The sequence below is a fragment of the Trichogramma pretiosum genome, unplaced genomic scaffold, assembly GCF_000599845.2.
Source record: "Trichogramma pretiosum strain Unisexual culture from Peru unplaced genomic scaffold, Tpre_2.0 scaffold37, whole genome shotgun sequence".
Lineage (NCBI taxonomy): Eukaryota > Metazoa > Arthropoda > Insecta > Hymenoptera > Trichogrammatidae > Trichogramma > Trichogramma pretiosum.
Window position 1 is genome coordinate 895,966 of NW_019641622.1, and position 14,749 is coordinate 910,714.

The 14,749-nt window shown below is 47.1% G+C and overlaps 1 protein-coding gene across 1 annotated transcript in view; it reads left to right on the top strand.

Annotated features, from left to right (window-relative positions):
- The window catches only part of LOC106649660 (inactive rhomboid protein 1), a 108,636-nt gene that overhangs the window by 41,642 nt on the left and 52,245 nt on the right, over positions 1 to 14,749 (top strand). Inside the window, exons 3-5 of the mRNA XM_014367190.2 lie at positions 6,811 to 8,472; positions 9,650 to 10,261; positions 10,364 to 10,954. Coding sequence (XP_014222676.1) covers positions 6,842 to 8,472; positions 9,650 to 10,261; positions 10,364 to 10,954 — 2,834 coding nt within the window. The 5' untranslated portion in view covers positions 6,811 to 6,841. The remainder of the gene's footprint in view (positions 1 to 6,810; positions 8,473 to 9,649; positions 10,262 to 10,363; positions 10,955 to 14,749) is intronic.

The window sequence follows — 14,749 nt, forward strand, 5'->3', positions numbered from 1 at the left end:
GGCTTTCTCTCTCTTTCTCTCTCTCTCTCCAATTGTTGCAACTTGCAACTGCTCTGCTGCAGCTTGCGCACACCAACAGTCGCGTCGGGGATAGATAGTGCGGGCAGGAAAAATTCACCCGATCGCTTCTCGTAAAAGGCTGTAGCGGTCTGTATGCAGCTTCTACTCTTCCCACTCCTCCCCGCATAGACGAGAGAAAATCTAATTATTCATTACACACGTGCGTCGAATACGTAGCTATTGGCCGATGCAAGCGTTGCGAAGTAAACAAAAAGCAAAACAAATACGAAATAGGATGAAACATTGTATCGGTTCAAAATTCCTCTCTCTCTCTCTCTCTCTCTCTCTCTCTCTCTCTCTCTCTCTCTCTCTCTCNTCTCTCTCTCTCTCTCTCCCTCTCTCTCTCTCTCTCTCTGTGTGGCGTACGCACGAGTGATTTGAAAAATTGTTGTACTTTCTGGCCGAGCTGCCCGCGATCCAATGCGTTTGACAACAAAGATTTATCGGCTTAAGCTCTTTCTCTCTTTGGATATGTGTGCGTGTGTGTGTGCGCGCGCGCCGATCTCCTTTATTGCTCGCTCGACGCGTCATCGACGACGAGAACGACGCGAAACAAGTTATAAAATATTTTTTAATATATATCGACGTCGCTTACAAGCGCTGCTGCACATATAGAGACTCTCGACTCGCGACGTGCATATGATACACAACGTCGTATGCGAATGAAGCGTAGGCAGAGGCAGAGAGAGAGAGAGAGAGGCAAGAATTAGACGTTACAAAGTACTCAGAGCCAGAGAGAGAGAGAGCAGTACGAGGAGCAAAGTTCTATTGCTAAGGATGCTTTTGTCTCTCCACTTACAGCATTATATGCGCTCGCTGCCTGCCTGCCTGCCTGCTGCTGCTGTCTCTCTGTCTCTGTTTTTGGAGGCTTGCAGAGTGCATTATATTACCTACCATCCCCCGCCCCTGCCTTCTGCCCCCTGCCCTGCCCGCCTTTCCACCCGCTACAACAAGACGAGTTTCTGTCTGTTGTTGATGTATAATCTAAATCAAAGACCGAAAACTTAGTTTCTGCACTGCGCGCGCGCATTGTTCGATGAAACTTTATGAACACTCTACGCGCGAGCTAAATAACTCGCAAGCTCTCGACCTTTTTTTTGCCAGACCTCTTCTTCTTCTTCTTACTTCTTCCTTTTTTGTGCTGATTCGCGAAACGATTTTTTCCACGAAGGTCAAAGAACACGACGATGGATGCTGTGTCGGGGCATGGGGTGGATTTTTATCGCTTCTGTATACATCGTACATAGCACGCGCGTATACTCCGTGTATATATACGATACACGCTGTAGTCTCCCTCCGGATCTGCGCCGCGCGTTTGCCAGTGCAGCGCACACACACACAGGCATAAACTTCGACTGCAGCGCATCCTTTGCCGATCATTAATAATTTAACGGTTTATTCCCGAGTCTACCCACATATTGCCCCCTGCTGCTGCTGCTTTTTCGTTATACTGTATATATACGTTTTTCGTAACGTATTATTCTCCTTTTTTTTTATTTTCTTCTTTTTCGGTTCGGAAAAACGTCGGAAAATAGACTCGAATTCTGCTGAATTATTGAGAATGAGGGATAATGCTGTTTGTTTGGCCAGCAGTACGCAAACACGAGACTGACACCCGCAGCACTATAAAAATTTGTTTACTTCTAAGCGTATAGGTATGTATACGTATGTGAAAGCATCTCCCGCTGCATGGTGTCAAGTTTTTTGCTGCTCTCGCACAGCTCGATCATAACGTATATACGAATTTCTCTCTCTCTCTCTCTCACACTCTCGCGAGAATGCATCCACCCAAAAACAGTCGAAAAAAAACTATACCCCGAAAAAAAGGGGACGACTTGATCGTTAAAAAAAAAAAAGTAAAAAAATGAGGGGGTTATAGCACACAGCACACAGCAGTAGGAGTGCGTCAGCCGAGAGTCGTGGAGCGAGGGTCGTGTCGCTGCTGCTGCGCGGGTGCATTGGCCGCGAATAAACGTTGCCGCAGTTTAACCCAGTTTCTCTCGATTCCGGGGTAGAGTGAGAGAGAAAGAGAGAGAGAGAGAGAAGAGAGAGTGCATCAACGAGGTCGCGGTGGGTTTGACGATACTTGCCGCCGGTATACTGCCTCTGCCTGCTGCTATCGAGTGCTATATGATGGCTATATATAGATTTGCGTGAAAAAAAATAAATTGATATTTTGCGCGTATTGTCATTCCCGCGCTCATCTCTCTCTCTCTCTCTCTCCTCGCGGTGAAGAGGATCGATGATATTCGAAAAATTTCGATGTGATTTTATATCGTATAGGCAATACCGTAGGGTGGTAAAAATTAGGATTCAAATATTCTTCTCTTTCTTTCTCTCTCTCTTTCTATCCTTCTATCCTCTATCTCGCTAATGGCTATACGTGCGAGCTCGCCGCTACTATTGCCTAGAAAACAAGCAGGACAGAGCTGCAGCGTGTGCACGGGATTGTACAAACACTTATACATTACAATTCACCCCCGACAAAGTTGGCTGCCCCCTCCGAACATTTGGCGCTCTCTCTCTCCCAAGCTGCAGTAGTAGTAGTAGTGGTGGTGGTATAAGCTCGTGGCGAACGTACTCGTATACACATATAACGCTCCGTGCACTTCGATACTCGAGCACGAAATCTATGCCCTCTATATGTGTACGTGTGAGTGTGTGCGTGTGTGTAAGTTTGTGGGTGAGCTCTGCTCTGCTCTACTCTGCTTTGCCTGCTAGCTCTCGAGAATGTGCACAGTAGTGCCTGTCGTTGACATGTATTTATATATACCCATGCATGGGACATAGGTCTGTGTAGTGCAGTGTAGGTATATATATACAGTAAGGCATGAACAGGCATCAAAAACATTGCGATAGGCGGCAAGGCACGCTAAGCGCGCGCGTATAGTTACAGCGGCAGCTAACATGTCATGTCACTACTGTATTATGGTTTCGATCGAAAATCGCGCCACAAAGCTCTCTCTTCAGGCTCAGAACTCTTATATCATTATTCGAAACGTAAGAAAAGGCAACGTTGTCCTTTTTATTTTTTTCATATCTTTGAAAGCTCTTGGAAATTGAGAAGGCAGAAAAATTTTATACTTACTTTTTTTCGAATTCATACCGTAGTGCTTTTTATATATAATTTTGATACACGCGAGCGCACAAATATTTATACTCCGATTCTCGTCCGTTTATAATAATAATAATAATAATAATAATAATAACCGAGCGCGATTGCAGGCAGCTTTCACATCTAATATACTTATTTTTCGAAGCTACATAACGCATTTTCGATTGAATTTTCTTTTTCAATCCCCCCATCTCGCGTGCGTATACCATTTTATTTCTTTTTTTCATAATTTTTTATAATCCTACGTTTGCAAAAGAAAGTCGATACGTACCGCGAGATTTAATTTTACATCAGAAGACCGACTTTATACTATTTCTTCGATATGCTAGGCAGCGTGCGAGCTTCGTTATATTCATACACATATTTTTTTTTTCATGCTTTGAGCTGGCTTTCGCTTGTACGCGGCATGTGAATGTATACATATCGCGCGATTGCCCAACAATGTTGTGCAAGGATCTAATTAACCGTCGACTGTTTCCTTATTTTTTAACACGGATTCAAAGGTGTAATTAGGCGAACTTCATACGTGTACGTATGCGTGTGGTGCACATGCGAACGCGCGTACACTCACTTGTGAGGTAATAATAAGCGCGCGGCGCGGCTCTAGCAGTAACAGAGCGGCGTTGGCAGCAGCAGCGGCGGCTCATAACAATGATCACTAATTCAAAGCCAACGAATGTACCCTATAATACCTGGGAAACCTTATTTACACAACACACGTGTGCATGCGCTAGCTCTGCGCCCAACAAAAGCTCAAGTTCTCTATCTCGACGTGGCCTGGCCTCGGTGGCGGCAACGTCGGCGGCAGCTTGGCGCATTCAATAATTACGCGTGTGCATATATGCTGTATACACGTGTTCAGCATTGCATGTATAGTGCGTACATATATGGACGAAGGGGGAGGAGGAGTAAATCCAATCCAGCCGAGAATATTCCATCGCCTCTCGTTGCTGCCGCTTTTGTGTATAGTCGCTCCGCGCGAGCTGTATTGACGAGTTTACAAAGTGAAGGGAAACCAAATTTTTCTATAGCAGCTGTAGCGATTGAATTGTATGCACGATACATATACAAAGGTTAAAGTTCTGTTTGAACAAACAGCGAGACCTCTGGGGACATTAACGATACGTAAATATCGAAGAAATTTTCTTTCTGCATAAATAAGTATCGCATTTATGGGCACGACCGAAAAATTTAGCCGATTTTTTGAGCAATAAAGCCAAGGAGAAAATTCCGCGTGCGAAACTGTATGATTACTCCGGGAACAAAATCAATGATTTTGATTAAAATCTTTGGCGAAGAACTTTAAAACTTCCGGGTATGTACCGGGGGGTTAAACATTTTTGCAAGTTTGTTAAGAGAGTGAAGAATTGCGAATAAATTCAATTAGTACATTGCTGAAATATTCGCCCATTTTCCATTTACAATAACATTTCAAATTTTCAATTACCCGGCATCCCTCGGCGTTATTTTCGATCAATAATATTCTAAACTTATTTAATTAAAATAAACTTTACTGATTATTTCTTAACTTATTAAATTCGATGAAAATGTGTTCGCTCATTTCGCTGCATTTTTAACGACCTATATTTTTATTGAATTTCAGGCAGCTAATTGTCAAATCCCGTTCCAATCAATTATAATTGACTCGAGTAATTTACCTTTATCAGTAAAAATGATTTTATCTCGAAATTATATTAAAAATAATTTTCATATTTTAATCTGAAAAAGATATGATCATGCCAGCGTTTATCAAAGGGGTAAAAAATGAAGTATTTGCGCTGGCTAATTTCTTCCAAACGATCACTAAGCGAATACGCGGTCATGGATATAGTGGAATATATATATGGGTAGGAAATGTATGATGTATCGCAAAAAATACGCGTTCTCGTGCGCCATGAAAACCAAAAATTCGTGCAAGATGGTCAATGAAATTTTATAAGAAACGATTTTTCACACGTGAAACGCAGTTTTTTCTGACGCGCGATGCAACAAATTTCTTTCGGTATATGGTATAGACGATGGAGACCTTCTTGTTGTTCGTTCATCGTAAAAACTTTTCCTGCACCTCCAAGTACACCGTATTTCTGATTTATAAATGTGGCGCTAAAACCTCCCCTATATACTGCTATAATATGCGACTCTTTGAATATGCCTAACACATAACATTTGCTCGTAAAATATGAAATTCCTACCATTGTTCTCCTTTCTTCGTTTTTTTTCGTCCCTTTTTTTTTATAACTCGTAAAACGTTATACAGTATGAACGTCATTTTTCTCTCCTTCGTCTCTAGCTCACGGGCGCGCTCTGACTCTCTCTCTCTCTCTTGGCTTCACGCAGGTGCATTTTATCCTTACGACTCGCGTTTCTCTCTCTCTCTCTGCGCGCTGAGACAATGCGAGAAACTACTCGCACTTTTCCATTCGTTTCTTGCATCGTTTTTTTCTTTTTCTGCTGCTGCTTCTGCTGGCGCAGCGTGGACTTTTCGCTTTCTTTTTCTTTGTCACCCCCGCCGCGACAATAGCACTGCAACCACCTGAAGACGCAAAAGGTCTATATATGTACGTGTTATAAATTTCTTACGCAATCGACGTTGGTGAAGCGAATCATTTTCTTATACGTATGTAGGTACGAATGAAAGCGAAGTTGCGTAAGATTCCATGGCACAAAAGAGCGAAAATTTTATAATATATTACGTGCGGACGCGGGGATCGATCAATGTTGTGCGGCTCGCATCGTTATTATTGTTGTTGTCATACACAGAGCCCACACACACACACACACACACAACAGATATAATCTTAGAGAGAGAAAGAGTTGTGTCGACAGACTTTGCTACGATAAAAACAACATCAACAACCCCGCTACAATTAATCAGCCTACTGCACCGTACTACCGCGATATGTAACGTATATAATATGAACGGCCAGGCCATTTTCAGAAATTCCGCGCGCGCAGCTGCACCGAGTGAGGCTAATGTTTTTCCGTCCCGAGACGACTATAATACCGGGCGCTACATCTATATACGTATATATGCGGGTGTGTATATAGGTATATATATAACGACAAAAATGAGTCGAAAAATGCGCGCAAGAGGGAAAGAGAGAAAGAGGCTTGACCGGGCAAATTTACGAATAATCAAGCTCGCTCTAAGGGAGCTAATGACTTTTATCGTTTTGTCCTGTACGTGTGTGCGTGCATGCTGTATATGCTATATGCTATATTATATTATATACGCGCTCGTCATTTTTAATTTTCCCAGCAGCAGCGGCGTATAGCCATTCGCCGTATAATACTGTACATAATACGAGTTTACGATGGCTCGCGCGCGCTCGGCTTTTTTCGTCCTCCGTCCCACTCTACTACTCGCTTTCCATCCGTAGCACACAGCCCTTACCGAGAGCCAGGGATACTATATTACAAGGAATTAAAATCCCTTTTTTCGCGTTTTACCGTAACGACGTCGGTATATTTTTTCTCCCGGTCCCGCCGCCTGTCTGCAGTATACTGCAGACCGGGGTCAAAAAAAAAAAGAACAACACCGTACCCATAAAGTTGTTTCAATTACGTTAAGTATGAATTATCGAGCTTATACGGAGTAATAACCTCGTTTGTTTTTATTGTGTTTCTGAAAACAGATGTCTTGACAGCGGGCCCAGGGCCAGCAGGATGCCGACGGACGATGACTATGGCCGAAGAGAACGTCTCTTACTGCATCAGCAGCAACAGCAACAGTCAGGATCCAGTAGTAGCCAATACAGCAGCAACAATCAACAGCAGCAATCGCTGTTACCCTCGGCCTCGCCGCTCCACGCTGGAGGAGGAGGAGGAGGCGGTGGAGGAAACAACAGCAGCACCGCCGGCAACAACGGCAACAGCAACAACGTCGACTATTACCATCATCACGCAGGCTCCAAGCAGTCGCAGCAGCAGCAGCAGCAGCAGAATGACCCACTGCTCGCCCGACAGATATCGCAAAGTCTCATGGGCGAGCACCATCGCTACGGGGCCGTGCGCCATGGATACGTCTCGGGCCAAGCTGCTGCTGCCTCTGAAGCCAATACTTACCAATTGCCATCTGCTGCCGAGCGCTCTCATCAGCAGCAGCAGCAAAACTCAAAAAGCAGCAACGGGAACAACGAGTACGCGAACGCAGCGGCCGTACTCCACCATCAACACCACCACCACCACCACCACCAGCAGCACTCTGCGGGTGGCCAGGGTGGCGGGGGGTCTGTTCACCCTTCCGGCGCAGGCCCTACATTCTCTCCGGAAACTTTCCCGTCTCCGCCGTCGCCCGCACCAGCCAGCGACTGCTTCGTACCTCCGCCGCCGCTGTCGCCAGGCACCCCAGGCGCCAGCGCGGCCTCGCAATCGTCAAACAGCGCCAACAAGTACAATCAGTCAGGCGCATCACAGTCTCTGGTTGGTTATACTGCTGCTGATCGTCTTCTTGCCGCCGGTTCTGCGATCGCCCAGCAGCAGCTCCTCGTCGGTAGATCAGCGTCACCGGCCAAGGACCACCACCAGCAGCAACAGCAACGGTTTGCATCGTCGGAACGACTGCTCGGCTCATCGGAAGCTACCGCCAACAACAAGGATCAGCAGCAGCAGCAGCAGCAGCCAGGACAGCAGCAACGATACTGCGTCAGCTCGTCTACCGAGCGACTACTCGCCTCGCCGGTCCTCGGCGCCGTCGGGCTCCATCAGAGCCACCGACTGCTCAGCTCGTCGCCGATACACGCCCCCGTGCCCGAGAGGTTCGCCAGCGGTAACGGCAACGCCAGCGGGAACAACGGCAGCAAGTCCTCGCCGCTGCACGACAGGTACCATCATGGCTCGTCGTGCTCGGAGTCGTCCTCCTCGAGGTACGTCTCGAGCTCGCCGAATCCGGAAGGCCGCTACTCCTCGAGCGAGAGGATCCTCGGCAGCTCGGGGCAAGAGTCACAGCAGCAGCAGCGCAGGTACTCGCAGGACCAGGGCGAAGCCTCGTCGCTTTGTCAAAAGTACGAAACTCACGACCCAAGGACGTCGGCTTCGCCGGCCCCGGACTACGGCGCCAGGTATCAAGCTTACCAGGACTGCGTCGGCGGCGGCCAAAATGGCTCGGAGCGAGGAAGCGGATCGAGCAGGGCGTACCAGAGCGGAGACCGTTTCAACGATCTGGCCATGCAGAGGTTCGCGGCTCAGAGCAGGCCGCTTGATAGGTTTGCTGCCGCCGAGCAGAGATACCTGTCGAGCGGAGCTGGTGGAACCACTGGACACGACGTCCGACAGTCCAATACTGTCGAGATAGCCAGGTGAGCTGCTCGAAATCAATTTTCAGCTTTGTTTATGGGCAATTTTCTCTCAACTCAGACTGGAAATTTTTGATCAGAGACGAGATTTGGGGCGATTTTTCACTTGTCACGAATTGAAATTCAAATAAAAATATAGATAGAGAACAACATCCCTCGACGAATATGCTGAAGTTTCAAAAACACCTTGCTCTGACACATACAATTCTTTTCACTTTTCCACTTGCAGATTTACACATAAAGGTACACGCCATCTAGTGGCAGATTATAAAAGTAAAATCATCGTATTTAATGTGGTTTTTTAACTATAAGAGTGGTGAGGTTTTTATCGCGAGCAGTTTATAAGCGCTGTGATTGGTCGTTCAGTATAGCTTGCAATTGTTTATTGGCACGCGAATACGAGTCTAGTAGTAAGTTGAGAAAAGTGGAATATTAACCTATTAGGCGTTGTCCCGATATGAGTTGACCGCGAGCTGGCGCACTTGTGTTATCCGAAATATTACCATTATTATTATTTCTACAGTGTAACGTCTGTGAAGCAGGCGACGAATTTTTTTTCGCTATATATAGCAGCAAACGAAAAACGTATCGTGCGCATGAGTGCGCCAGCTCGCGGTCAACTTATATCGGGACAATGCCTAATTGACGGCTGAAGACTAATTTTGATTGGTTTTCTCGACGGGGTGCTGAGGCGAAAAACCGCGACCCATTGCGTATTTTTACATTTCATAATGTAATCTTCGTTTATTTTATTTTTCTATTTTAAAAATTGAAAAATGGCAAAACAGGATAAGAAAGAAGAGAGCGGGCTGAAAGTCGGGCTAGTGTGGTTGAAAACTGGTTTAAATTTTTTGAAACAATTATATTGTCATTTTCAGGGCATTTAAAAGTTATAATATAATTGTAATAGGAAAATCGTCAATAATGAGCCAATTTATTGTAATTTAACCATTTTAAGTGGTCAGCTACTTTTCATCCCATCTACGTTAATGCTAAGTCAATTTTTACCAGGGAGCCTAAAACTGAATTTGAACTGAACTAACTGTCAGCACAAAAGCTGATTTAAAAAGATTGGGTCAAAAAATTCGGAATAGACAGAGAATTGCTCTTTTACCCTTTCATTTTGTATACCATTTTATCTCGATCTTATTTCGATCCTCGTTACGTGTTGTCCTCGCAGGTATACTTGCAACGCGTCGACGGAGCGTCTGCTGTCCTCGTCCTCGTCGCCGTCGTTAACGGAAGCAACGAGCGGCGGTGGCTCCAATCATCACTACGGCAATTCCGTTGGTTCCCAGAGTGTCGTAAACGGCGGTAGTAGCAGCTACCTATCGCCAACATCCGACGGCGCGAATCCGTCCGGTCACTGTTACTCCCAACAGCAGCAGCAGCAGCAGCAGCAGCAGTCTTCCAATAAGCATCAGCACCACCAGCACCTTCATCACCAGTCTCAGCACCAGATGTCGAAATCCGTGCAGAGCAGCTACGATCATCTGGCCGACGTCGATCACGCGCCGACGAGATACGGCGGCAGCAGCAGCGATCGCTACAGCGATCTCGAGGGCAGTGGTGGCAGCAGCAGATACGGTCGAGGCGACAGGTATCACTGCGCCACGACGGACCGTTACTCGCCGGCCCACGGCCATCACCACGTCGACAAGTACCTGTCGTTGCCCAAGCCCAAGGACAGATACAGCACGACGAGCGGCAGGATAGGCGGCAGCAGCTGCGCCGGCTCGTTGTCGTCCGGCGGTAGCTACGTTCCACCGGCGGCTCACACACCGGTGGAGAGGTAAGTCGCAAAAGCTCTCTCTCAAACCATCATCGAACGAATTCCGTCATTTCCAACCTCTTTAACTCTGAAATGTGTGTCTGTGTCTGTGTGTGTGTGTAGGTACGTGCCGCAGCCACCGCCCGAGGTGCTGTATCCGGAGCGTTTCTCGGACCGTTACACGACGACCACGTCCACGACGACGGAACGCTTCGTACTGGCGGCCGAGGCGGCCGCGAGCGGTGGTACGAGCGCCGCTGGCAGCGAATCCTACCTGCGTGGCTTTCACTACCGATTGCCGCCCAGTGGCTATCCGTATCAGACGGCGCCTCATCAGGGCCACTTCCGGCTCAGGGGCGGTCTGAATTATCAATCGCCGGCGCGTCTGAGCGGCAGCCCGGGCTCCAGCAGTACGGGCAGCTCGAGCTCCAACGCCCAGCGCGACTCGAGCTTTTCCACCTCGCCTCTGCTGAGGCCGAAAAATCGCGATTACTCGAAACAGCAACAGCAACAGCAGCAACCGCAATGCTGCGCCGAAACGTCGCAGTCGTCGCAGTCGTCGCAGTCGTCGCAGCAGCAACAGTCGCAAACGAGGGCGACGCAACAAACTGCGAGCTGCTGTCAACAAGTTAGGAGATCCGTGCCTCCGGGCGCCCTGTCGACGATACCTCAGCAGCAGCAGGCCAGCGCAGCGGCGGCGGCAGCAGCCAGTTGGTGAGTGCGAATAACTAACTTCTGTACTACGATACTAAAGCTTTTAATCCACGCCTCGCCGAAAACGAGCCAAATTCAATTTGTCGATCAATGTGTCCGTGCGATCGGAAGAGCCGAACCGAGCAAAGTCCGGCCCTTCGAGCGTCTCAACCCTATATTACGTCTACCTAACTCGGCCGTTTCTTTTCCCCATCGACTGATGTAATAAACAACCGCAGTGTGTCGTCGTGTCTCCAATGTATCTCCTCGCTACGTTACGTTAACTTTATTATTGTTATATATATACCGGGGCGCTGTACCGTGTATTACTTTATCTACTTATCTATCCGAGACTTGGTGTGTTTCTCTCTCACCGCTAACTCGCTGATATATACTTCGCGCGGCGCATCCTCGCGCTAAAAAGCCTTATCCGGTGCGAGCTGCACACGAGTCTAGTGTGCAGCAGCACTAGCAGCAGTAAGTACATATAGTAGTACATGGGGAAAGTAAAGCAACGCAGCTCGCAGGGTGGGATCTTAATTAGGAAATAAGTGTTGTTTATACCCCCCCCCCCCCTTCGTCGTACGCTAACAAGCTCGTGTGCCGCACCAGCTTCTTCGTCTTCTTCTTCCTCCTCCTTCACCACTCCATACCTTTGCTGTAGATATGCAGTACTATACGTGTACAGCCGTGCTGTATATGCATTTACAGGGAGAGGAGAGGAAAGTGTCGAAGACACGCGTCGCTTACGTGATATGCACGCACACGTATGTAACACGAATTCGTGTATATGAATATTTATACGCACGCAGTTTCACGCGCCGCTCTGCGCACTATTTGCGCGACTCGCGAACAGCGTGATACGGATCTGCAACTACTACTACTACGACGGAGATTAGGAAAATTTCTCGCGTATCACAATTGTCCGCTCCGGCTTCCCGCGCACTTCGACTAGACAAAAGCTCCTTGTCTATATAAAATACGGCCCTGCGCGAGAAAGAGAAAACGAGGACTCTCTAAAGTAAATAAAATAAATACAATAGGCAATGACCTCGTTGTCGCTCGCTCGCTCGCTCGGTGCAAGCGTGCTGCTGCTGCTGCTGCTGCTGCGCGCTCGACTTCGAATTAATTAATCCGCAAGCAAAGCTTGCATACACGCACATACAGAGACACACCCGCGCAACGTGCGGCTATTTGTATGTGTGTGTGTGTGTGTGTGTGTGAGCGGGTGTACATTATACGAGTGTGTATGTGTATGTGTGTGCGAGGGTATACGCGTGTATGCATGCTTGGCCGAGCAGTAAGCGAAAAGTGTAATTAGCGAGTGAAAAGAAAGTCGGCGAGCGAGCGAGCGAGTAGTGAACGCTGCGCTGCACCGACTGCCTCTTTCTCTCTCTCTCTCTCCTTCCCTCGTGCCTCGCGCTCTATACACGCGTATATATATGAAGGGTTTGCATGAGCGAGCGGCTGCTCTCCGTATAGACTTTTGTGCCCATACCCGTGTGCCCTCCTCCTCCTCCTCCTCCTCCTCCTCCCATCCGCCACCAACCAACGCACCAAGCAGCAAGGGCTCTTTTGTAATTTGATAGATTACCAAGGCTGTTTTCGCGCACCCCGTGTATAACGTGTAGGTACGTTTTTTTTTACTCTTGCCTTCTCTCTCTTTTGTCTATCACGTAGTATAACCTAGCTTGTCTTGTGCCCGCACAACGGTGACGAGGCAGTTCTCTGTTCTCTCTCGATTCTTCGCACTTTATTTACGCGCCAGCTATTTCGTTGTTTTTCTTCCACTTTCTTTTTTTACAACTTCCTCTTTTTTTTTCTTTTTTTTTTTTTTTTTGATGCGATGAAAAAAAAAAGAAAAATAAGAACTGTACCTTTTTGCCCCCGAGTCTCGCCGAAGTATTCCTCGTGCGGATCGATCTTCTTAAGGGCAAGTTTTCGAAAAAAATAAAACAAAGTAAAGAAAAAGGAATGAAAATCTTCCCAGTCGTAGTAGCGCTGCGCTGAAAACGTGTCGAACAAAGAATTTCGCTTATTTCTAATGCACGCGTATATAACGGGAGCCTCGCGAGAGTATAAGAACGAGCCGTCGCTATCGGCATCGCTATAGTTCAGTGCGTTGAACCGACCACCGCCACCCACCCCAGCAACAGTAGCAGCCCTGCAGTAGTAGTGCCTTTATCGAAGTTCGCGCGCGACGATATATATATACGTATACAACAATTGTCGCAAAAGGGTAGCTCGAAAGCTATGTGAAGCTCGAGCGAAGAAATCTTCTCTCCCGAGGGCGCGGGCGGGCCTATAGCTGTATACAGAAGAAGGAAAGAAGAAACTCGAAACCGATCTGACGCTGTATTACGTTGTACGTACGGCGCGATCGTTGATGTTTCTCTCTCGAGCTGTCGCTGTATAAAGTTCGGGTTAACGACACCTCGCGATACTATAAGTCGCAGTGTGCCGACTATGGAGGGTACAAAAAGAGAAAGAAGTAGAGAAAAATGCGAAAGAAGAAGAGACACTTTGTGCTTCAATTTTTTTTCTCTTCTTTTTTTTGTTTCATTATCGAAAATTCTTCATTCTTTGCAGAAATATCTAGCTGGGCTCATTAATATTCTCACATTTTTTTTTCCTTTATACCAAGCCCGTCGCGTAGCACAAGCTATGAAACGCAGTTAAAGTATGCCGCTTGTGGGTGTGTTTACTAAATACACACGTAAGATATACCTATACACATTCGTCGGGGAGGAAAAAAGGCGGTGGCGGACGCGCCGAGCTCACGAGGCCGAGCTTTAATTAACCACTTTGAAGAATCTAAACTCATAACAGTTGGTGGCTTTCATATAGAAACTACCTACACCAGCCAGACTGAGAGAGCAATATGCGCCTCGGCGGTATATACGTATATACTTGCCTTTTTCCTTTCTCTCTCTCTCGTTTTTTTTTTGGCTGAGCCGTACTGGTGCAGCAGCACCACGCAATACTGGCCAAGCCGCGCGTAGCAGCACTCGTTGGCTGGATATAGCTGGCTGGCTGGCTCGCGCAAGCTCGCACACACACACACACAGACACAGATCCAAAAAGAAAGTGATTAAGAAAGTTTTGCCAGCTCACCCGAGCGCATATAGTTTTATGAAAGTTTTTTTGCCTCGACTCTCTTTTATTGTCTCTCTCTCTCTCTCTCTCTCTCGTAGTAGCTACAAAATTTGCGACGAAATCGAACGGACTTTTCTTCATTCGCGCCAGGCCAGCCAGCTAGGTAATCGAAATTTTGCATCTCTCTTTCTCTCTCGAGTATGTATGTGCTTTATTAATGTGTGTGTGTGTGTGTGTGCACTTCAGGGGCTAACTCGTGGCTTGTTATCAGCTACGGTTTATCTATAAAGCCCCTCGCTCTCTTCTCTCTCTCTCTCTATCTCTCTTTACTCTCGCTAAAAAAGTGCTGAAATAGCTTTCGTGCAAGACCATGGCCCGCTTGCTTTTGCACCAGGGCATATGCGGCGAACCGCGCAATTATAACGTAGATTCGCGGTGCGGTGTGTGCTGTATATGTGTGTGTGTGTGTGTGGCTACGGCTAGCATATTCGATCCTCTTAAAATGTATATATAGTAATATCCTATAAATTCCTCTCTACGGTATGTATATATCCATCGCACAGCGCATATAATACATTTCATGCATTCCTTTTTGGGAGAAGGGCTGGACGCGAGCTGCGAGCACTGCTGCTGAAGCGCGCGCTAAAGGGTTCGTTGAACGAGAGAAAGATTAGATCGGCTGGAAATAATTAGACTTGTAATAGCCTTGCAATGGGCTGT